General features: G+C 39.0%; 1 protein-coding gene across 2 annotated transcripts in view; it reads right to left on the bottom strand.

The window, feature by feature from the left end:
- Positions 1 to 11721: 11721 nt before the first annotated feature.
- Pu (GTP cyclohydrolase punch) overlaps positions 11722 to 26189 on the bottom strand; it is a 32977-nt gene continuing 18509 nt past the window's right edge. For both annotated transcript variants that reach the window (XM_019061443.2, XM_019061442.2), the window contains exons 2-5: positions 23600 to 23809; positions 17236 to 17433; positions 15213 to 15297; positions 11722 to 14086 (exon numbers count right to left, since the gene is read on the bottom strand). In XM_019061443.2, the coding sequence (XP_018916988.1) occupies positions 13960 to 14086; positions 15213 to 15297; positions 17236 to 17433; positions 23600 to 23809 (620 nt within the window). In that variant the 3' untranslated portion in view covers positions 11722 to 13959. The remainder of the gene's footprint in view (positions 14087 to 15212; positions 15298 to 17235; positions 17434 to 23599; positions 23810 to 26189) is intronic.

The raw sequence follows: 26189 nt of genomic DNA, 5'->3' as shown, positions 1-26189 counted from the left end.
TTGGTTTCTAAAATTAATTAAAACAGCGTGTTAATCAAAATAAGAATGAAATAAGCACGGTTGTGAGGAAATCAGATGACGGATGCGTGACCCAGTTCCATCATCTACCATCAAATTTTTGTAGGCCGCAAAAAATTGATGGTAGATGGTGCGCACCAGTCATCTTTTGGTTGGAAATTGATGGAAATTGGAGCTTGTATCCAGGCCTTATGGAACCCGTAAGGCCCAAAAGGAAAGCCAACCTTCTAATACAAAAATGTCGCTGCCAATCTTCAGACTCCAGTACCAAACCAAGATGATGGAGACTTATGTTCATAAATGAGCGTTCTTTCGCAAAAATAAGTTAATTTATGCAATAATTATATCAGATACGTGCTTCACAAACGACGGATCGTAAGAATTGTAATGATAAATCATTCTGTATGATTTGAGTTCATAGGTTGGCTGCCCTCTTTGGCTCTTAAAGCTCCATGACCTAAAGTAAGTAGTATGTTGGAGTTTTTTGCCAACATGCGTTAAAAATTCAGCATAAAGCTGAAAATCTCAATACAGGGGGAAAAGGCTGATTCGAACAGTTTTCCCTCAGAGAGATATGCTGTATGGTGCAACGCACGTTGGCAGAAAACTCCAACATACTACTGTATTACGACCCGTGCGTCCACCGCAATCAGTTTGTGTAAAGTAAGTAGGTTACTGTTGACGCGTGGACTACATTTTGCAATTAGAAAACTACAATTTCTGGCTCATCCGTAAAAACACTTATGTACATAAGGAAACTGATGACACATACGTTGTTTTGGAACCGAGCCAGAAATTTTAGTTGCTAATTGTATGATGTAATCCACTTGGACACACAGCTCTACCCAGCCGACCCTCTCCACGAGCACCCTTCTCCGTTTTAATCGAAAGTTTTTGGTCCCTTAACCCATCATGTTTGCTTTATTACCGAAAAATGTTAGAATCTCCGAACTCCACCGCACGTTTAACACTATTGACAATTCCCTCCTGCAAAGCTTGATTTCTCCTTCTTTAAACCAATGTAATTTTTACTGCAAACTATAAGGCTCCAGGGGCAAGATACAGATAGGTCAAATTCAGTGACATTCCAGGCGCACTGTGATTGAGCAGTTCGAGATTCCACGATGATTTCACAAAAAACTCGAAGACGACCACTTTGGAAACACCGTTTTTAATGTACCCATAAAATCATAGACGTCGGCTCATTCAGCTTACTTTATCGCATTTTCTAGAATAATAAAGGAATCGAAACATTTTCCCCCTACAATCAATAGTGTATAATTCACTGTTAATGCGGATCATCTTTTGTCAGTGCTCAGATCCTCACGATGCATCTTCTCAAATCTAACCTAACCTAACCTAACCTAACCTAACTCGAGGTTACTTTAATAATCATAATGTTGTTGTTGTATAAATAAATGAATAAAAACGAATAATCATAAAGAGCAAAGTAAGACACGTTAAGTTCCCTCTTTACTTCCTCATTGGATGTCTCTCATTCTGTTAATTCGCCTTCAGTAACTGTGATAGCAACAAGAGCGACTTAGAAGCATGAATAGTTGCGCAAGGTAGTTTTGTCAATTCCGCACCGTCCAGGTAACGGTCAGGCAAGAAACATATACGACTTTTCATGCGTTCCAATAAATACCCTATATTTTCCATTAGATTTCAAAGCATTAGATCTTATTCTAACTTCATGGTGTTCCCAGCCCCCCCCCCCCCCCTCTTTTGCGGCGTGCCTAAATCAATCGTGTAAAACAAGTGCATAAATTCAGGGTTGGGTAAGGGATAAAACAAACAACAACAAATCAATATTTTCTATGTGAAATATTTAAAATCAACGTCAGATGTATATTGCATTAAGAATACGTCTCTCATTTGTCTGCATGCATTTTGAAATTCAGCTAAGGTGGAATAACTTTCCGTCAGTCAGCACACAGCTTTCCAAGGCCGGAGAAATGACCGTTTGTCAGCAGGGATTGGGATTCTCCCTATCAAACTGTCAGAATTCATCAACAGATGAGCCTGATGCTAATCGTGCCTTCGAAGCCAAAAATTTGTGAAATTCCAACGAAAGACGTTCAGCATAGCGTGTCTTGAGTGACTCGAGCTGTTCATGCATCACTCATCTGGACGGAGGCCCTAAATCTTACATATTAAAGTCTCACTGGGACAAGCGCATTTGCCAAGGGGGATAGAGATCCTCAATCGCGCCAAACGTTATTCGCTGAATAAAATACTTAAGCCAGCCGGACTCTACATTGTATAAACCAGGTTTAAGGAACCGATCTGGTTTACTTTAAGAAGGGCTTGTTTGCTGTGGATATTTCTATACAAATAAGGGCTTTTCGAAACGTGATTTTGTGCTTGGTGTCTCTCTGCTGAACTCGGTTCCAATGAATTCGGTGGGATGAGAGATCAGATTGACGATTCCGCTCGGGGTTGCTAACTCTGTTTCGAATTGACTGATTCCCCTCATTCTAATGGCGATATGGGTTAAGTTGGAGAAATGCGGGGGTTTATTTCAAGTGATCGGGCAAGATTGCTCTTGACTCCAAAATTAACTGGCGGGATGGACCTCGTATAGCACGCTGATTAAGGGAGCACTTGTCTGGCCGTTTCAAAAAGGTTCCAAATTGAGGGTCTGAAACATTACGGCGTACCCTCTCAGTAAAGTGCATGATATGGCACCGATGGCAAAAGGGCCCTTATTCAAAACACTGCCGTTCCCACGAGACGATCGGTTGTCTAGCTTTGATGGACTCTTGTATTCTTCACATTTTTTATAAATTGAAGATTATATTTGCGATTATTCTAAGGCCTGTGCAACTATATTAGACAAGCATAACAACGTCGGTGCTCTGGTATGTTACTTTGAGTCACAAGAATGAATAATTTCATTTTAATTTTGTTAGTATGATTCAATACGGTTTTAAATGTCAATGTCTAGTTGACCTCAGGGACAGTCTGTTCCTGTTAGGTTCATATTTATGTGTGTTGTATTCTGTCAGTAATGTTAAATTTTAAATTAGAGATAAGTTCACTCAGCTTTAAGATAAATCCAAGAATTTAAATACTCCAGAATTTAAACCTTGCTGGCCGTTCCCATTTTTAACGAACATAACCTAATACCTACACCTACACGTGGGAAAGTGCTTTGGACTTAAATTTGGGGAAAGGATTACAACCACGAGAGCGCGACTTTGAATAAAGATTTTTGGGTATAATATTGGGCGGGAAAAACTGGGATGGAAAGCGCCTAAAACTGCTGTGATTTAGTTATTTTTGCCACCATGACCCCCTCTACAGGACCCTTCAAAAGCGTCTCCTCACAGTCACAGGAACTAAAAAAGGTCACATAACCGTAAAAGACCGATTCGTCTTTGTTCTTTTGAAGACACAAAAAATCGCAACAATATAGAACTTCTAAGAACTTTAAAAATGTACCAATGTACCATAATGGAGACGAATTTTGAATTAATGCCGCCGAAAGGGGGGAGTAACTTACTAGGGCCCTTAGTTTTAAATCTAGATAAAGTTACTTTATCAGGCATGTTAGAACCTATTTCTCAGATTTTTAACCCCCCTTTTTTGTAGTTCGTAAAATTCAACCGTCTGGTAAAAACCAAGTCGCCCGAACTTAACTACCCGCGTGTTATGTACTGCACAGTATGCACACTCGGATGTGTTAATGAAGCTCTTAAATAATTATTGCGATCGTGAAATTAATTATAGCTACATCTTTTTGTCTCCCTCTTTCACCCTGATCAATAAATTGAACAAAATTGGACAACCGAAATCGTTATCGTGAGAAATGGACGAAAATAAACCGCCTCTTATCTGCTGACAAGTAAGCACACATGATGATATAGTCTCAACAAACATATCGACGGTGAAACTACCAAACCACGTATCTCGGTTTGCGACGTCGCAGACTTCCTGTCATACTTTATTTTTTAAAAGAAAAACTACTTAACGTCCAGTCTTGAAAATTTCTGTTAATTTTCCTCTTCGTGCGGAGAAAATTCTGTGAAAATTTCAAGGAATGATATTGATTTGGTCTACTTCAAAAAAATAAAATGCGAGCGTAGATTTTTAAACACCGCAAACGAGATACGTGGTTTGGTAGTTTCACCGTCGATATTAACTTTTCAATTAAAGTCAATATAAAGAGGCGATTTAAATCAATTAAATGATCTTGCCGACGGGATTCCAGCTAGAGTGCATTAACTAGCAGGAAAATTTGAAAGTGCGAAGGTGATGTTGATATCAACTCTATATTACACACAATCAGAGGCATTCTCGTCAAGTGTTAAGTACAGATTATAAAGGCCCGCATGTTTGAGGCGTGGGAAGTTTTTTAGCTATCAGACAATTTCAAGGGCGATGCAACCTGTGGCGAGGCGAGGAGGTAAGATTTCAAACTCCTCGCGATGGAAAAATTGCCTTAAGAAACGTCATTTTTCGTGACTTTCGGGGATTTTTGACGTTTAGATCTCCCCCTCCCATGAGACATTTTTGACCGAGGAACCCCACCCCTCCCCCATTGAAAACTTCTGGATTCAGCACTGGATGCACCGCTGCAAATAATGTCAAAATTAATTTTTTTACTTCTTAATCTTGTTTTTTTGGATGAGCAGCTACATCTCTTTTCTCTTCCCTCTCATACCCTCCAACTTTTGTAAAAAATTAGGCAACGCATAAAAGGCGTGTTAAAAGAAGAAGAAAAAGGAGAAAAATACGCGTGCACGGCACAAACACATTAAATTCACGCATAGTAGCGTCACATTGTAGAAATGTAATTTGCAATTGAGAGGCACGAGAAGATTTATTGGTATCTATGTATCATCAGCGTTGAAAATACAACACCATGTACATTATTTTTGCTGCGCACTTATTTTTTCCATAACCTCATGCTTATTAGATATCGATCGCTATAGTCTGAGTCGGACTGGTTATAAGGCCAATCTGTCAATAGCAGATATGCCCCTCTGACGCATCGAAGACGCGCCCTTCTGCCACACATAGCAAAATAAGATGAAAAAAGGAAAATAAGAGAAAAAATTCGGGAAATTTGTAAATGGACGGGAGGAGAGAAATTAGGATTAAAGTAGGGTCCTCGTACGCATGATAGTGGTGAATCGGGCCAGATTTACCTACACGCCGCCCATGGGCCGCCTGTATTTTTCCGTCCCCTTCTCATTTGTTTTGAAACATCAATAGATCGTATTCGACAGTGGTTCGATGTATCGTTTGGTTCAAAACAGTAGAACATAACAAAAATTTTAGGATTTAATTTGGAAAAGCTGAAAATGAGAAAATTCTTAACAATTTCACTTTTCATTGCCATTTGGTACTCGAGAGAATAAAAATTCGATCACATAAGACCCGTTACCTCAGATTTCTAAATTGACTTTTGAGGCTTTGGTTACATATTGAACCAATCGATATCAATATAATGTCACCTGTGTGATCTGTCGAATACGATCTATAAAAAACATCAAGTGAACGTGCCGGTGGGGGAGGGTGTATAAGACACGTTTACTCGTGTTGGGTACATTTTTTGTAAACGCCCTGTCAACACTAACAAAAGTTCAGTTCCGTAAACCCATCCCTGTTTGGACAAGGCCATCAATTTATAAAAATAACGGAAAAATTATGAGAGAACAAACATAAATGTGATTAAAAATGTTAACTTCCACCGCCGCGCCGACCGCACTGTGTTGGCGCAAAGCGTGAAGTATTCATGTAGTCTTGCAGGCGCTATGCGTTTCACGCCGACCGCTGCTGACCACACTGTTTGGCGCAATGCGTGAAGTATTTATGTAGTCTTGTAGGCGCTATGCGTTTCAAGCCGACTGCTGATGACCGCAGTGTGTTTGACGCAATGCGTGAAGTATTCATGCAGTCTTGTAGGCGCTATGTGTTTCATGTCGACCGCCGTGCCGCGCCGCTCCGTTCCAGGTCAAATTGCGTGTTTGTTTTCTCTCTTAACTCGACTAATTAAAGGTGTTGTCTCTTGTATCACCAAAAGACGACAAAATTAGAAATTACTTTACTTCTACTCTCAGGAAATGAGATATTTTGTCGCCTTTTCTCGTTTGAAATGTATTTTCTGAATCCGATTGTTTTCTCTCATTTTTTGATACCTACATTCAAAAAGATTGCAAATTTTGCCGGAATGGGCCGCGGTCCATGTGGCCACCTCCTTAATCCGGCCCTGGTGGTGAATGGGGGTCCGGGTCCTGGAAGCGGAAACCGGAAACAAGTTCAGAGGAGCCTGAGCCTTTAAAAATGCTGGAAAATTGATTTTTTTTCTTTCTTTCTTTTTCTTTTTTTTGTGCTAAATTCATATTTTGTATCCGTAGCTCAATATTTTAAAGAGGAGATTGTGAAAAATTGGGACATACTGGTTTATTCAAGTTGTAATGAATGACAATTATTTCACTCACTAGCGGACATTCGATCAAATAAACAGCAAACTTACGCTCTTACGCTTTACGCGTTCTGCTTTCGCTATTACGCGAAAAATTGGTCACTCTCCATCGTAAAATTATCTTTGAGGCATTGAAAATTTTTGTCGATCTTAGTTTTCGAAAAGGGAATGATGAGCGTCATTGAGTGAAGAAATCAAAATAGGTCTCGAACTTTTGTCAAGTGTCAAAATACTATCCATAAAATCTCTAAGATCGGTAAAAAATCCTTTTCTTCGAAATTTTCACCTTTTTGATAACATAAAGACGCTTTATCACCCCCTCCTCATCCACCGTATGTCACTCTCTCGCAAGAGGTAGTACAGTCAATTTTTATATGTGCGCCCTTTTGATCGCTTAAGAGACCTCTAACATTTTTTTAATTTCAAAATGATAATTGATTAGGGTACATCCTATTTTCGGCCGTGTTTCTCACGTAGCCCTTGAAGCACCACTACAAATGAGACAAACAAAACTAACACAAGATGGAAAGAGCAAATGGGGAAAAGGCGCAGAGATACAACTATTCGTGCTTGATGGTTGTCTGTGTTGCATCTGCAAAATTGAAGGCGCGGTGGCGCGAGCTGTGAATTCGCGAGGTCCCACAGCTCAGCTTTGTGCTGCCAATGAGGTGTCGTGAGAAAAGTTAAGAAACGAGGATCGATTATAACGGCTCTCCTATTTACAGCTGTGTTACTCATACAGCCTGTGTAGCATCGCTAAAAATACAATTCAATTCAATTCAATACAATTGAGACAAACTAAAACAAACACAGAATGGAAATAGAGCAAAGTAAAAGGAAGCGCGTTGATGGCGGCGCAGAGATACAACTATTCGTACATGATGGATGTCCGTGTTGCATCTGCAAAATTGAAGGCGCTATGGCGCTATGCCGCTATGGCGCTAGGCGTGAACTTGCAATGCTCCGTTTTGTGCCTGTGCTGCCAGTGAGGTGTCGCTTAGATTCGAGAGAAAATATTTAAAAAACTAGGTCAGATTGCGTCTCGACTAAGTTGTTCCTCAATTTTTTCAATTTGAAGTTTGATTCTTATTTTAATGTACACATATTAACAGACCTACATGATGTAGGGCTCGCGCTCGTATGCACCGCACGGTCCCTTACAACTCGCGTGGCACGTTTTTGAAACAAGTCTCCTGTCAATTTGACCGGCTTCAGCATCTAAGGGTTAATGAAAATATCATTAAAATATGACTATCTTGTCCGTCAAATACTCAGGATTCTCAGGATCAGTCAGTGAACTTCAATAAAATTTTGTTACGTTTAATCTTACAAATGTAGGCTCCAATTGTTCGGTGACGTTCCAAAACATTGTCATTGCCAACAAAATGATTATTGAATGGGACCTCCTGCAGCCTGCTTTAGATCTCTGGTGCATTTAATATACATGTAATCCCATCTCTTTATTTTTACTTTTCGTACTGAACACCTTGTCTCTGCTTCAAAATTCCACCTTGTACTTTCTAGATTGAATGTTTCATTTTTCGATGAGGTTAAAAAGATCTATTCGGCGTACATATTTCTCGGGTTCATGAACCGAAAATGACGCATCATTTTCCAAGTTTTAGTTTTTAAAAGCAGTATTATAGGTTGCAAGCTCTAACTCGATTCTCCTGGACATAAAGATGCATAGATGCCTCTGGTACGTAGCTTTGATTTAATATTTTTTTTTTATTTCTCAAGTCTCCCGGTTACTTGGAAGTGTTCAATTTTTGCAATTTTTGCTCCGTGTGATTACTCAATAAACTTAGAACCTGAAAATAGCGTAAAATTGTGCTGATTTGCCAGAAATTTCTGGATCGCTTTTCACGTCAGGGTGCTTCCAACCCCCCACCCCCCACCCCCAGGGCAAAATATCACTTTACGTCCCTTTAGTCGGCTAAGTCTCTACGCCCTGAGATGTGAGCCAGACCGACCCTGGCTATAGTCGAACAATGCGTATCTCCATTGCAACGATTAAAAACTGTCGAGGGTCGAGATGCGTGGCGGCCAAGAGACACTTTTTAGTTTCTTTATTTACTACATGATTTTAATCACGTTTAATCAGCGAAATCAGATCTGTATTCCAGGCCAGGGAAATTATTTTCTTTCGTCCGAACTTGATAAAATGTCGATTCGTGAAGAGAGTAAAGATAAACGAAAGCTCAAAAACTAACTCTGAAAATTGTTAAAATGTTGACTCGTATTTATGCATTTAATTTTGAAAGGCCATCAAAATCTTTTCAGTTGAAGCATGTTCAAGTTCCAAGAAAACGTATACTAAACGATTAATTCCTATCATTAAATATTACATATCCTATCATTACATATACATAAATACATATACATAATACATATGAAATTAAACACATGTACATATTAATACATACATATAAACATAAAAAAAAAATTGAAAAAAAAACATCACATAGGCAAACTTAGGATCATAGAAAGAGAGCTTAGCTTAACAATTATATTTTAAAAGCAACGCTGCAAGCGTTTGCCTGTCCACGTATTTTGGAAAGTTAGACTATGTGTGTTAATCACTTTGATTCTGGCAATGTAATTGTTGTGAAGGTCCAAGAGGGTATTAGTGCACTTTTTCAGCGCGGGTAACCACATAAAATGCCTTCAATAAATTGAGCGGCAATTTTGCATACACTGATGTTTCGTTCGGTGTCATAGGGGTCGTCCGCTTACTAAATAAGGCAAGGCATTGTAGGCATTTGGACCTCTCCTTGTGAAGTACTCGTAAGATAACCTCTCAGCTCCTTTTAGGATTAAGGCCGGCATGAACCCCCCTCCCCTTTTTTCAGAAAGTATTAGAGACAGTCTGAAAAATAGTTTTAAAAAATATGATGTTATCAGGAAATATAGATTTTTCCTAGAGCAGGAAGGCTTATGTAAGACTGGCTTGACCCTCCCCCCTCCCTCCTTATAAGACCGTATGAGACTAGCTCAGGCTCCCTCTTCTCCTTAGGTAGCTTACGTAGCACTTAAACAGTGCTATACTAGTAGAACATACTGAACATGCAGAACAGAATCATACATACTGAAACAATATACTGAAAGTAGACCCGAGTCAAAATTAGAGCACCTACATGGGTATAGAGCATGGACATGTCGAAATATGAAACTCTTGGGGACCAAAATGGCGGCAACCCTCTTACACGAAAAACACAAATACCGCTGCCAATCTGCAGATTCAAATATCAATCAAGATGGCCAAGAGTGCATATAAATAAGTGTTCTTCCGCAAAAATGATTAATTGTATATGCAAAAACTAAGTCAAATACGTGTGTTACAAATGACGGGTCTTAACAAGTGACAAGAGAACTTCCCTTTTTAGTATCTTGGCAATGGTGGAAGCTTTTACTTTCGGGACTTCATCATTCTATTGTTGACCAACCTACATGATTGCTGGGCAAGAACGTGTTGACAGTTTCGTTTTGCAAACAAGCCGAAGTTTGGGGAACTTGTTTGGCTCATGACGTCACCCGAAGCTCATCATCCACCATGTAGGTAGGTCAACAGTCGAAATGAGATTGGTGACTGTTGCTCCCTTATAATTAATTGTCCATATGGAATTGTTGAGTCCCCGAAAGTAAAAGCTTCCACCAGTCGCCAAGAGGCCGGCGGAGGATCTCTTGTCTCTGGTCTTAACTAATAATTGTAATAATCAATCATTCTAAATATTTTGATTTCACATAGGTTGGCATACCCTTTTGAGCCCTGAAAGCTCCATGACCTAAAACCTCAAAATTATCGGCATGTCTGCACTCACCTCATATGGGTACTCTATTTAAAATGGACTACATTTTGAAATTCGAAACTATAATTTCTGGCTTATCTGTAAAAACAAGTATGTGCAAAAGGAAACTGATAGTAAATACGTTGTTTCTAAATTGAGCCAGAAATTATAGTTCCGAATCGCAAAATGTAGTTCCAATGTTCATCGTCCACTCACTAAATGTAAAAAAGTCATCTGGAACCTCAATTGTCTTTGACTGACGATCTACTTTCAGTCTAAGTATGGATGATACCGTCGCTCTTCTGACGTAAAGGCGTATCTCCATTACCACATGAGCCCCAGAAAACACAGAGTCATATGGGAACAGAGCTCACGTAGAAATCGAGGTACGCCCTCACGTCAGAACTACGTTCCTTTTCTCCCTTCCAGAGGAAAAACGCCGTAACTCCAGTCAATATTTCGCATTTTTCTTCCCCACATACTGCTCTATTACGAGAAAAACCTGATCACTATGATGCTTTGTTTCGTAAATCTGAATTTTTCAATGGCATGCTCTAGTTAATTTGGATTTAAGAAGGATAGATGGATTGCATTTTGCAAAAAGGAACCACAAAAATTCCAATGTTGCTAAGATTGTGCAACTTTTTAACCTTGCAACTACAGACTGATCATCAAATTAAAATTTATCTTTACCCCCAATATGCTATAAATTCAAGACGAAAATTACCTCTGGAAATTTAACTTTTTGCATAATGTCAGTGATTTTATTACGAAGATTGTAAGTTGCACAATCTTAGCAACATTGGAATCCTCTTGGTTCCTTTTTGCAAAATGCAATCCAGATGGTTGTTGATTTTTCGGTGATGAGACATTTTTTCAAAAAAAAGCTGAAAACATTTAGAATGGAGTTGCGGCGCTTTTGCTAATGACGGCAGTTTTATGCCTATCGGTGGTGATAGAAGTGATGTAAACGGATGAATTTTCGAATAATGTGATATATATGATGCCGTTATTTGCATAGATGGAAGTTACAAACAGTGAGGCAGCTAGAAATTTTTCACGATGATGGGAGAGGAGAGAGGGTCTACAAAAGAAAGCGTCTGTAAGTAGACAATCCTAAAAATCACGAAAGATGGATTTTTTGGGCGGAAATTTCTTTTAACGGAGGGGGGGAGGGAGGCAGTTAGAACCCCTTAAATTCTCAGGTCACGTCATTACTTATTGATATTGCTGCTCATCAAAAAGTAGGACAGTACCATAAAAATAGCAAAAACGACTCTGCCTGCATTGAATTTAGGTCATTTTAGTATGGCTACAAATTTAAACGTCCCTTGTAAGCTTAGTGGCTCGTTTGCAGAAGCTAAAATAAAGATATATGAATATTTAAAAGTTTCTACGAACAATTTCCACTAAATCATCGTGCAACTCGTTTACTATTGGTAGGGTATGGATTTATGGGCTTGAAAATAGAACACAGTATTTATCAACACAGATATGCAACAGTATAATTTTTAGATTGCAAAATAAAAATCTCAGAAATTTTACATAACTGTTCTTTTTCACAAATATAAATATATAAAAACTAAAAACATATGTACTCCAATATTTCTCTAAGTATTGTCGCAAATTTCCCATTTGAATATTGTCAACTGGATGTGTGATATATTTAAGCACTAATATTCATCTTCAAAAATGGAAAAACATTTGGCGAGTTTTTCCCCTACAAGAAAAAGTATAATTGTGTTCAGCTACACAGAACCAATTATCATTTCAGAAAGATAGGATAAATTTTGCCTGCTTTTAGTGATGTGCTAATTTTATTAAACGTCATTATTAATTTCTGAAAAGTCCAAAATTTCAAATCGATAGAGGGAAACTCACTGTTTTCTCACAAACTCTTAACAGGTTTTTGTCTTTCAGCTCGATTCTTACATTTTTTGTAACAACCCACTTTAGAATTATTTGGAGTTGCACTACATAAAATGATCATCTTGTTACGAATACAGCTGACTTATCTTAGTAAGCCAAATTAAAATGAAAATCAATTAAAAAAATAAAAATATATTATTCATCACTTGTTCATTTATTATCAACAATTTCTTGGCATTTCAGAATAGCTTACAAAAGGTTGGAGGTTTGACATTAAATTATTTAAGCCGTTACTAGTACCATCATGTACTTCTAAAATATTCAGCCGTGTGCTCCGATGAGCGTGGATCTCAAAAAAAGAAGAAAAAAACGAGAAAGCATGAAAAAAGCACTGTTCATAAGTTGTGCGATATTATTGATAAAAAAGCTCTAGCTGCATGATTCAATCAAACCATTCAAAGCAGTTCCGTGAATTTCATTAGATCCTAAAGTTGTTTATCTGTTTTAGGGTATCGATTATATGCAAAAAAAATTGCCACAGAGCAGACACAGAGAAGGAGCTCTAATGCCGTAATAATTAAAATAATTCAAGTATTACAACACATTGAGATGAATTACGAATGGCTTGAGTATAATTACGCACCTCATAAATAACAGTAATAGGAAAACGAGAATAATATTGCGAGTTGTGCAAGTTACAAATGTGTGACAAGAACAGGATTCAAGGACACTGCCCATATTATGAAAGCAAAATTGATTTTATATCTTGAATGATCGGCTTTATCCTAATGAATTTACTTGAATACGATACCTAGAGTATGCATGATTTTAATGAATGCACGTTCAGTTAGTTATGGCATATTTTATTACGTACATCCGAACTTGTAAGATTGTCTGGAAGTTAGAAGGTACGTTTCCTTCAACTACCGATTTATTAAGGTGTCATGTCGGTATACCTCTAGATTATCGTAGTGAGCCTTGACTGTATGAAGACAAATAGAAAGCTTCCTCTATAGAGCCCTCTGGCAATGAGTGACTACTTTGCTTAAGGCTTTTACGAGTCATAAGTTGAGCGATGGACACAGCCCTTGAAATAACCTTCTTCTCTATCGCTCGCAACGTAGCAGACAATTTTTTCGACCAACAAGACACATTTTTTGACAAGCTGCTCAACGCACTGCTAAATGATATGCAAGAAACTAAGATAAGTGTTTCTCAAAAAACATGTCAATTTCCCGATATTAAAAATTCCCACAGTTGCCGGGGTACTGGAGGAGACACTTCATTTGCCTCAGGTCACAGGTTTCGTAAACGTTAAGTATAAATATTCATGCAATTTCTTATCATGAACATAGAATATTATTAAAAAATAATATTATTAATAGTCACAGAATAAAATATTAAACAATAAATACACTGAGAGAACTGAACTGTCGTAACTCATCTAGTTGATATTTACAAAATCTACTTTTAACGAAAATTCCTAGCAGAAAAATAAAATCATGTAATTAAAACGTAGATAGACTTTATTTGAACACTTTTATACACACGAAGAATACTTGTCACTGCAGCAGCAAACAACGATGCGAGATTTTGAATAAGTCGGAAATACTCATTGGTGGATATAAGCGTCTTGTTGGCGTGTAAAGTTTTAAATTAAGTAAACCGACTTTGTTGAAATTAAAGTTACGATACTAAGAGCTAAGAACCAATAAGTTTTTACTTCAATTCGAGCAGTTAGACAGAATTCTTCATACCCTAACTTAGTCGTATTTCTAGATTTAAAATAAATAATCAAAAATAGAAGCTTTGTTTCCGGTATTGTCTTGATCAGCGAGAAGCGAACGTTTAGGACTGAACCAGGTTCAAGAATTCTTCCCTGGTCTTGGGGTCCTCGCGGAAGACGCCCAGCATTGTTGAGGTCACCGTCTTACTGTTGATTTTCTGCACACCTCTCATCACCATGCACATGTGCCTGCAAAAACACCAAAAATCACACTTAGAACAAGGCATATTCGATTCTAAACATAATGAAAATTTGAACACCTATGGAAGAAATTCATTTCGATGTTTTTAATATCCTCGACGGTTCTATTTGATTTTGTTAAATCAACGATCAACGTATAAAACTCATGAACCTGATTTTTTGCAGTATTATATCCTCACCAATTTTACATCAGGGCTGTAATTAGGAGGGAATTATCTCAAAACCTCTTCTAATTTCAAATCTGAGAATTCATCAAACACCGAGATAATTGTTCAAAGCGACCAACAATATCGACGAGTTCTTGCGATATTCGGCATACCGATTTGCCATCTTTAAAACAGAACCGCAAATCCAAATAATTCTGTGTGGAATTTAGTGTGCGAGTTCATTTTGATTTGTTGATATGTTATCTTTTACACATCATGAACCAATAGATGGCTCATTTAACACGAGAAATTTCGATTGAAAGGGACACTCAGACGCATTCCACCACCCTAGCATAAAATAAAACAAGATTGTGTGACTGTTCACGCTAAAATTGAACCACGCCAAGCAGAAAGGAACCAAGCCACGTCAGCCATTACCAAATTTCATTGGGCCTTTAATTTTGTGCATGAAAACGGTTGTGCAAATTTTTGCGCGAATTTCAATGAATTTTCTGCAGAGTATGAAGCAAAATTCCTTGAAATTTTCAAAGGAATCCACAAAATGTTCTCTTGTAAAAACTTAAATTACCCAGTTAAATTTGGCACTAGGTAATGTGGCATAGTGCCTCTCTACTAAACGCGATCCAATTATCGAACAGCGAAATGAAACGAATAGCGTACAGGCACTAAATTAGTATACCGGTGGCACTTCCTGATCATAGCGCCACTTGATCGCACCGTTCAATGATGTTAGGCGAAACTCATCACTTATAGACGCCCTGTCCTAAGGTCAGTGCAAGATCGATCAGTGTCATAACTCATTATCTGATCTACGGTTCATTCATCGTTTCCGTACATTCGATGGCAGTTAGACCACGCCAGAGAGCAAACAAGTGTCACAATCATAAGATGAGCCGGTTGTTTTTGACAATTGCCCAGAGAGAATTAACCCGAAATAAGATACTTACACTCCTTCAACAACAACAGCGACACCAGCGGGTTCGACGGCCTTGGTCACAGCTAGAGCAATCTGTTTGGTCAGACGTTCTTGTACTGCAAATAAAAAGAGGATAAAAATTAGTGAACGATGCGACTGTGATACATTAATTTGTATCATTTTCAATACTTCAGAGGCTCTTACGGCGTTCCTCCTTCGGCACGGCATCATGGAGATACGGGGGTTTGCACTATAGACGAGCTTAGACCCCCCCCCCGAAAAAAAAATAGCTTACGTAATATTTGAACGGGATGTAATGTTTTTAATGTTGGATTTGAGTCGTAACTACCCTCCCATTCTCCATTACGTAACGTGATTCACGGACACAACCGTGACGTTGGAATTCGGGATTGACCACACGACACGGCGAATCTTCCGGGTCGCCAAAGCGTAGCAAATCAACCGGCAATCAGTGAATTTTATCCTACTGACCCATCCTCGCAAGATCAACTGTTAAGAAAGTGTCATCACTTGCAGAATTCCGTGAATCCATCATCACGCTCTGTCGCGTCTCTAATGGACCGAAACGGCCGCGAGACGCGGAGCAGTGGCGAGGTGTGAATGATCGATTGTCGATATTTCCCCATTTGAAGCTATAGTAAAAGATCGATTTTGTAGATCGGTGCGAACATCTTGTTTATCGATCCTTTCCCATAGGTCTAAACGACGGATCAATCGATAATTCGCAAAGCACGCTACGCCACCACGCGGGGTACTACGGCGCACAATGGAACGACCTAATAGAAGAGGTTGGACATGAAATGTTTGGCTAAAACTGCAAATTTTGACGTTTATTTTGAGGGGTGCTTCTAGAAAACAATTTTACGAGGAAACCAATGGAACAACCTTTAAAATCTCAAAGTGCTGAACTGCCGTGCTAAAGAAGAACGCCGTATGTGCCTTCAGGCGTTGCCATATTTCCTCCAATTAAAATCAAATTTACCGCAAAAATTGTGAATATTGTTTTTTTTTTTCAAATTTGTTAGCCAATATAGTTCGCAACTAAATCTGGAATATCTAGAAATTTCAAGGGAAAATATGCACAACTTTCCATAAAAATGCTTTTTTTAGCCGGGGGAATTTGACAACTTTCGAATGGCAATTTCATACGGCGTTTTTCCTCAGCGCGGCAGTGTATGAATGGAGTTATGAGCTTTTAAAGTTTCCAAATCATGTCCGATCACTTCCATTGACCCGACCCACTATGCGGCGGCGCAATGCGTCGCTGCTTTGATGAAAGGGCGTGCCTCTATTCTCACACGAGCCTTGGAAAGCATGGAGTTATACGGTGAGTGGAGCTCATGCGGAAATAAAGATAAGCCCTTACGACGGAGGAGCGACGAATGGAAAGAATCGATGACAGGTGTTGGACATGATGCGTCAACTTTAAAAGCTTATTCCTTTGCTCATACGAAATGTAGAGATTTCAAAGTGATTCCATTGGATTTCGTGTAAAATTGTATTTCTGAAGCACCCATTGAAATTCATTTTGTGACGGAATAAACAACACAATTTTAAGTTTTAGTCAAAAATGTTGGGTCCGATCTAACAAGATGATTTGTTCCACTGTGCGACGCTCAGCCTCAATGGATGGTTTAATTTCATTCATGTATTGAGTAATAAGTTTACGAATCTTATGAAGGTGACCACGGGAACTTGCTTTTATTTTTTTAATTTACTCTGGTTCAGTGCTCTGATTTCGTGCCGTAGCTCAATGTCATCAGTGCTGCAACTGTTTAAAAAAATTATAAACTTTAAAAAAATAACTTCTCCCATTCTTGCATTACTTTTGAGTGTGTAATGACAGTTTGATCGATTGATTAAGTTTTTCAACAGATCAAGTGGACGTATTTCTATCAAGCGGAACTATGTACATTATGACGTGAGCCCCGTTACACATATATTCTTATGGGTCTCAGGGCTCATGTCTTAATGCACATAGTTCCGTTTGACAGAAATACGTCCAAGTGAGTCATTGCGTCTGTGTGTCTTACCTTGCAATCTCCTACTGTAGATTTCCACTATCCTGGCTAATTTGCTAAGACCAAGGATCTTCTTGCAGGGCAGGTATCCGATGGAAACTTTCCCATAGAAAGGTACTAAGTGATGCTCGCACATGGAGAACATTTCAATGTCCTTGACGACCACCATTTCATCGTGGTCCTCGTCGAAGACAGCGTCGTTGAGAACATCTGAAAATCAGAGAGGGAGCCAATTCAGCACGACTTTTTTTTCACACTTATGAATAGAGTACTTAAAATATAAAAAGGACAACATCCCTGTAAGAATGTCAAAAACTTCATTTCTTATTTCATATGGACTGAGTTTGATAAAAAGGCAACAACCCACGTGGAGTTGAAACTGAGAAAAAAAGGTTTGAAGTTTTACTTCTCCGTAAGGCTCAAAGTAAAAAATAATACTGTCAGGTCCTTTCGGACCACATAATTCCCTCTTAAGCTACGTAATTATATTTTTTCTCTCCCTGCATGTTCAACGAATATTTCTTGCACATATCTTGAAAATCGGTAGCGCAAAACTACAAAATCATCTATCTCGACAGCGTTCCCCTTTCGAAAAGTTTGAAAGTCTCTTATTGTATTTTGAGAGTGAAACTCCCAAACTACGTGTCTCGGTTTGTGAACGTTGCAGACTTCCTGTCATATTTTATTTTTTAAATAAAAAACTTCTCAGAAGTAATTTTCAAAAACTACCATGATTTTTCTTCTCTGTGCGACGAAAATTCATCGAAAACTTCAAGGAATGATGGTGATTCGTTCACCTGTTAAAATACAAGATGAGAGCGGACACTTTTTAAACACCTCAAACGAGACACGTGGTTTGGAAGTTTTGCCGTCGATTTGGCACTTAATATGCAACCCTCGTATTGTAACTAGAACTTAAAAAAAAATTACACTTGAAACCTGGCAAACACGTTACATAGTAATTAAAAGTAAGTCAATGTGTCAAGAAGTAACCCAGTGAGTTTTGCCACATAGTCGATAAAAACGACTTCTTGGATGATTTTAACGTAACCGTATGAATTGTCAATCTAACAACTTGCCGACTGAGCTTCTCAAGGCATTCAAGGTTCTTCAGTGCTAGCCTCCGGGCACTGAAGTTCTCCTCTACTTAAGACCGTGTTTTTGCACGCGAATCTAGTACCTAAGGAGCAGGTTATTGTTGACTTGAGTGTTTTTCGCGAGGTTCTGACGTTTGTCACTGAAATGTTCAATCCTGAGGCGAGGTTCAACCTTCGGGGTGGCGCCAGTCCGCAACTCAAGAGTAAGTCTCTTACAAAATAATGTAAGTATCCCGCACCAGTAATTTGCACTAGACTCTGTTCTTTTAGTGCAGAAAAGACTGATCTAACTCTCCTATCGAGACTACGTGGTAAGCATATTTTGGTGTTTAAGGCAATCATATACCAGTCCTCTTGATGAGCGGACCCCTAATCAAATTCCCATCAATCCCATCTATGTCCAATATAATAGTAACTTTGTCAATGGAATTTAAGGATCTTTGTGTACATAGTAGTCTTGAGTTTTAAATTAATGATGCCTCAAGACTTTCTACAAAGTGAACTATTTATTGATTTTTAACCGTCAATTATTCCGAATCTCGGCTGAGTCGCACATAAGTTCAAAACTTAAATCGTGTGATCCAATAATTTTACAAAAATCTACATTTCATTCACTCGAGACAATTCTCCAGTTGCATCGTTTAAATGCCCAATTTTTGACCAAGTCATCAAAATAAACGGCAGAGTCAAGTTACACTCTCTAACGTAAGTATTCCTTCCAGAAAGGCAATCGGTGAGAATCTTGAAATACACTGATAGAAAGAAAACCAAGTGACTGGTATGGATTTCATTCAATTGGAAAAGGAATCACTCGCGAACTATCAGCGACTGCAAAAGCGCTCGCACTAAATAAAATAAAAGCTCCATTACAGTATTGCCAATTTTTATTGAGGTTCATGAGCACTATTGGTAAGAGTGTGCCAATGGAGAACCGCAGAATCTTCTAAATCAAACTACCCTCTTATTTATATTTATGCGCCCTTGATAAATTGAATGGTATCTGCTCTATAGATAACATATTCTTACGATTATAGGCTTTAAAGGAACCGCCCTGGCTCAGGAACCGCTTAAAAAAGCTTTTTTGCGCTTTCAAAAAAGTCCCACATGAATGGCTACCATCCGAGACTTTTTTCTAAGTTTAACGGACATCATCAAAAGAAACAGGTGTCTCATTTTCGAGGTCATCGGTGTACATACTCGGTGGAGGTATCAAGACACATTCCACATTTTAAGTACTATCCAAAACCGTTTCTCAGGTTTTATGTCAAAATGGCAGTTGGGCTTCAAGTGACTTGCAAGGAAATTTGATTTTAAGATTCTGACCCAGAAAACAATCCTCGCACCCAAACACTCTTACGTTCAATCTACTTGAGATGAAAAGTTCCACAAGTTGTTCCGGAGACGCCAAATTTTCGGTAAAATTGCGTTCTTCCGAAATACTTACTCGGGAGTGCAAGAGTGATGACCTACCGCGAAAGCATACCTACTAGCCCCTTATTTCAAATTAACCATGTTACGAACTCGATTATGATGTGTAAACTTATTTATACAGCGTCTTGTACACGTTAGAAGACAAAATTGCAAAAATGCATATCCCAACTTGTCGTCACGCTAAAAATTCCCTCAAATGTTTTGCCTGTTCCAGCGAAATTCTATTGCTTGTTGGAGTTCGTTTCACTTCTCTCCCGTTTTTTAAGATAATTTATCAATGATGTAGAGACAGAAAACCATCCGTGGCTATAGCAAGTTGCTTCATCATACCTTATCTATGCTTCAGAAAAATATATTCAATGGCGCCAGAGGACGTTACGCCAAAATAAGCTGAATTAGACGCAAACATTCTCGTTCGAACTGTTAGGATGTTATTCGCCAAAGTTTATGCAAAAATGTATAATCAAATTCAAAAGAAGCCTTGAAAATGTCAGAATTAGAATAAGGTAATATGTATTCGCGAGGTGCATCGTTGATATATTTCTATTTTTCAGGCAACGATGCGTCACATGCGTTCTGTACAATTCCAGAGGTCCGTTGATAAAGCAAGATAAATGAAGCTCTTGCGTAACTTATTCCAGAGAGAAATCCCGCTGGGTAGTTTGCAGGACTTTGACAACCCGAGGAGAGAGGGTAGGGGGATGGGGGGAGGGGAGGGGAGGGCGCTAACAAGTGGGTCGTGGGTTGAGAAAGGCTCGCGGTTGGAATTTAAAGAGGAAAAGCTTTTACCGAAAGGTGAACTGACATCACCAGTCGTCGTCGTCCGGATGGAGAAGAGAATCCCTGAGTCCCTTTGATTTATTCTCACGGTTACGTCGGTGTTGATCAGTGGCGTGGCGTGCTTTGCGATTTATCGAATGATCTGCCCCTTAAACTTATATGTACAAATAGATCGATGTACAGGGTGTTCGCAACGAACACCTTAATAATTCGCGCTTCGACACTGGTGTTGGTCGCAAAATCCCAGGGATAATGTCAAGGGGTGATTATGATCAACAAATTTTAATCAGTTGAAACATCTCCTCGTGTAAAATGAAGGAAATGGTGGTCTCGTTGAAAGTTTGAAGGGCAGGGTGGCAAAATTTCATGAAAAATAAAATCTTGTAATTTCACGTAAGATATTTCATGAAATTTCAGACATTTATGACTGATACTGAAGAATACCGGTTCCTTTTCATGTTTCGCAAAATCTAAAAATTGTGACTCTCTCCTATCTTTGTGTGTTTTAGTGCGGGTTGCATACTCAAGCCCCTGAAAAATATGAAATATTTCGCAGCCTCGTGAAATTTCATGAAATATTTCACTGAAATTCCCAAATCTTTCATTTCTTTCTTACGTTACATGCCACCCTGTTGAGGGACCTCATTCGAAGGACATAACACGGGATGATGGAGAAAACATTTTAAAAATCCTACTCTCTATAATATAAAATCATAAGGGTGGTAGGGAAGGGGGTAACAGGTACATACTTGTGAAAAAATTGATTTTTTGTCAGTTTTGCAACCTTGGAATGGAGTTACGTTCCTTTGTCCGGGAAAGGGCGAAAAACTGGAGGAAAGCGAGGCAACGCATTTAATTAGGGTTGCTATCTCGCCGTGTCTCGCGCCCGTTTCAATCTGGGCTAGAACGGGAGGGGCGCTCGAGAGAGAGGGTAGTGGAAGGGGCGACCTGTTGCTGCTAGACGAAGCTTTCGGTTGCCATGGCGATGAATTGAAGCACTTGGAAGCTCGATAAGCTGTTCAGGGAGTCACCGTGATTGTCTCAACTTCCCGAGGCTTAGCATGGGTCTCACTTATTTGATTTCTAACTTCGAGACCCGTCCAAATCGAATTTCTCCAGCTGAGATTAATGAGTCGTTTAAAACAAACCACCCCTCCACCCCATCTTGTTTTCATCATCAACCTACTGTCTGCTGAAATATGAGGGTTGGAATCATGCACAATGTATTGTGGGGGCCGCTCATAAATTTCGGATTTTTCGACTCCTCCGCCCCCCTCGTAACGCTTTGGTGACGTAGAACCCTAACCTTCAACAAAATGACGTAACGCTAACTTCAACTCCCTTCCCCTCCCCCCCCCCCACGAACGGTTTATGGACAGCCCCTATAGAGATTTCGACGGTGAAACTACCAGACCACGTATCTCGTTTGCGGTGATTAAAAATCTCAGCTTCCATTTTATGTTTTTGACGGAGAACAAATCAATTTCATTATTTGAAGCTTTCACAGAGTTTCCTTCGAGAGGAGAGGCAACATTATGAAATTTTTCAAAAATTGACGTTGAGTGGTTTTCCATGTAGAAAATAAAGTATGACAGGAAGTCTACAACGTTGCAAACCGAGATACGTGGTCTGGTAGTTTCACCATCGATAAGTTCTGCAGTGCAAAATTCATCCAAAACTATAAACCCACCCCCCCCCCCCCATGTAAAACTCTCCCAAAATCTATCGGTGTCATAACCTAAACGCTCCGTTGAAAAGCCAGGAAATTATTCAAGAAATCTAAACTAACGCACTGTACTATAGTCTTATCAGAGTTTTATGTGACTGTGTCAAAAAATTTCAGAAATTTCGGCCTTCAAAAACGAATTTCACCCCTCGCTGTCACGAGAAGTGTCAAAAGCGTGAGGGTGAGATAGGGAAAAGTGAAAAGTTTCCAGCCTCGAGTGGCCTGCTGTTCGATTTCCGACGCCGCGCCATGGCCTGCGCCAATATTGGCCTAATTATCCAAATTGCTGTCGTCACTTCGCCCCATTTCGCGCCGCTGCGGCCCGAGTAAGCCCCCCCCCCCCGTCCAACTCTACTCATTCCATTTAGAACCCTTCTACCCCATTTTCTGCCATCCCCCAAGTGTCAACTGTTGCTCTCATACAGTGGCGAAGCGTGAAAGATCGATTATCGATTCTCCCCACTTGAAGCTATGGTAAAGAATCGATTTTTGAGGTGTACGTTGCGAACACACTGTTTATCCATCCTTTTCCATGGGTATGAATGACGGATCGATCGATCTATCGACAAAGTACGCGACGCCGCTGCTCTCATCCAGCGTCCGTTATAACTATGCCTCGACTCTCTTTTTTTACTCCCTATTTCCCTCTTCTCACGTTTTGTTGATCCTTAGTGATTTCTTCAGGGATTTCACTCTTGATCGAACAGCGCTGGGCTTTAACCCCAAAAATTGAGGAGAATTCAGTGTTACATGTCATAGTATCCAAAACAGAAACTAGTTCTCAGACATTGCAGGGAACACAGTTATCTCGCTACACGCCTGCACAAAATACCTATACTTAGGGTGGGGTGTCATCTCTGAGGACTAATAATTTGTGTAACTATTCATGCGTAGTGGATCTTTTTTAGTGTAAACGAAGAATAAAAGGCACTTTGTCATTTGGAATCTTGCAGTATAACCCGCTGCAACGCCGCAGGTGAAGTGGTGAGTGCCTGAAGAATGGAAGCGCCTTAATGTCTGTGCTTATGCAGCACGGATATCCGTGAACCACAAATTGTTGCATCTTGGCGTTATACTAAAATTTGCTAAATGTTCGTTGCTTCGTTTGTTTCTCTCGTGCCTCAACTTACTTTAGCGTCTCTCCCAATAAAGTAAACTATTCCTGATTTTGATCGTAACATTGTCAATTATCCGAAAAATGCTTTAATTATTTAAATGTGTTACAGCATTGCCTTTCTAAAATGTGGGCTGCGGCCCTGCACTTCCTAACCTAAGAGCACTTCTAGAAAAAATTTTCGAGCGCGTTACGTAAAATTGATTTGTACTTCTCATGCAAACTCACCTTCTAATGTCTGATCGTATCCTTTGGTGAAGAAAAGCATAGCTTTGGCTGCTCTCTCTGGCGTTTTGAGTAATCCTTGACGGTCAGGATTTTCTCCTAGTGATGTTAATAGTAATCTATAGGAACGGGACATGTCGGGTAAGAGGGCCTCTCTCGTGGGTGGCCTGTGGTCTAACTCCAAATCGTGGTGGAAAGTACATTTTTCGTGTCCTGCGCAAAAGAAATAAAGGGTACAAATTAGACACTTGAAATTCAGTTTGCACGTAAAAAAGGAAAAATATGCTACAAGAAAACTGAGCAGAGATGGATAAACATGCATAATTCCGATGCACTGGCATTCTATGCAACAAACATTACCGCTCATGGCTATCTATTCTATTAATAAATTGATTAACTTCTAGGGTTGATTGATTCCCGGAAGTTTGGAGCACTCGGAACATATAAAATAAGTAGAAATGACCAGAAGACATTATAAGTGCAAGTGCTGTTTAACAGTGTCCGTTTAGGTCATCAGAGAGCAAGTTTTGGACAAGAAAACCAAAAATTGCGGGAAACGGTGAAATCATGGACGAAAATGGTACAGAAGTTGAAATAAAGTTTTTAAGTTGCAGGGCAGTAAACATGTTTGACAAGAATGTTTTGATTTTTAGATACCTAGAAGAAATATTTCGTTGAATGATAATCACGGAAGCACTTTCGTAGCAATATTAATTTATTGCAATGAGGCCACAATTATTGAGTCCGGACTTTACAATGAAACCACTGCTTTCTCTCAAATCCTTCTGTTCCATATTTAAGAATATTTTATCGAACGATGTGAGGTATCTTAAATTATGGACGAACAAATATTGGGAGAGATTACGTCAGAGAGAAATACAGGAGGTTATTTAAGTCGGCAAATAAAACGATATCAAGCTGTGTTCTGCAGTTTTAATGGCTTTCGTCGTGACCTTTCGTGGTGTCTCCAAAAAAACAAATCAGGCGAAAACAAAACACAATGAGTAGTCAATCCTGATTGAAAGATGAATAACTTTAGGATTCAGTGAACTATCGAGAAACTCTGGTCTCGTTCTGGAATTATTTAACCTTTATCTTTATTAGTTTTCCATTTCATTCCACTCCAATTGTTTTCCTTGACGCGTTCTCATGATGGACTTGTAAACTTGTTTACAGTTTTTCCCGGATTTTCAAAGAAAAGACTTTTGGGGAAATACACTCATAGCAGGAAAAGACATTTTTAAATACAAGATGCGGATTCGTTTAAAGATTAGAAGATCAACCATGACCCCGTCGGAATGCGAAGCACCAACATGGGGAGGATTGACACAACAGTACTCCCTGACACTGTGTGCAGGAACTCGCGCCTTCATTTCGCTAAGGTATACTATTTGACCGACGCCAGAGGCCGAATAGTTGCTCGCCGATAATTTACATCACGATTCATTAAATACTTCAACCACGAAAGAATTGCCAGGACGAATGATTTTTACTTATAATTATTATTAGTGAGGATTGCTAATGCAGCTTAATGAGTAGTATTTATTGTTTTTGTGGGTAATAGTTCATTCTTCTTTCCAGCGGGCTGCTAAGACATCGAATTGCGATATATTTCATGGTTAAGATAGGGATATATCTTTTCTTGTCAGACCGACATAGTTCCAATAATCGGGCCGCTGACAGAAATTTGTATGCTCATGTGTATGCTCCTGACAATACAAACAGATCTTTTTCCCTCTTCTTTAATTTAAGAGGAAGGAAGGGGAAGCAAAAGGAGGAAAATTAGAAGAAGAGGGAAAAAACGAATGATTCTATGTCTAGAGCGATCCAGAGAATTTTACGTTCGATGTTTAATTTTCATTTATAAAAACTTCAAACTAAAACTTAGATCAAATTCACTGCAAAGAAAACACGTACAATGCAATGTTGAATGGTACGGCTTCTTCTGACTCGACGTAAATGAGAAAAAAATTAGAGCGCGCAACAATAATAGTCTTCCAGAATTAATTTATTGTGTATTTCGTGGTTTATTCTTTTTATTTATTTATTTTTTCTTTGGAGTGAAGGAAAAAAACTGGTTAAACTATACGACTCTCTTAAAAGGTGGAAAAAGTTGCCAAATCTCAGAAAAATTGCTATTTTCTTTCAACTAAACCTGATCAAATTATGAATATGAATTCTTCATTTTTTAATGTCATACTCAACCAAGACTCATTAATGGGAACTTAAGGTACGTTACGGTCCTCGAGTTAAGCCCTCCTCTTGGAAAGTATAAATAAAATGAAATAACTCCTAACTATAAACTCCTGGTTACCTTAGTCCAAAACCGCGTCCTTTCATCAATTTCATGGCTGTATGAACTGTTTAAAAGTATTATCAATTCAAAAAAACTTAAGACTGGAAAATTGACATCAGCCGTTTTCGTACGTCCCGATTCAATTACATTCAATTTGATGCCATTAACTTAAAATAACGACGAAACTGATGAGTAGGTCATAAGGAGACTCCAACTTTTTCAGGAAAAAAATGAAAAGTCTGCGAGACAATCGCTCTAGACTCTTCGATTGTACTTTCGACAACCGACTAGTAATGG

Source organism: Bemisia tabaci, chromosome 1, assembly GCF_918797505.1.
Source record: "Bemisia tabaci chromosome 1, PGI_BMITA_v3".
NCBI classification, from domain to species: Eukaryota; Metazoa; Arthropoda; class Insecta; order Hemiptera; family Aleyrodidae; genus Bemisia; species Bemisia tabaci.
Note: the sequence above shows the minus strand (reverse complement) of the source record. Positions and strands in the feature narration are given on the sequence as shown.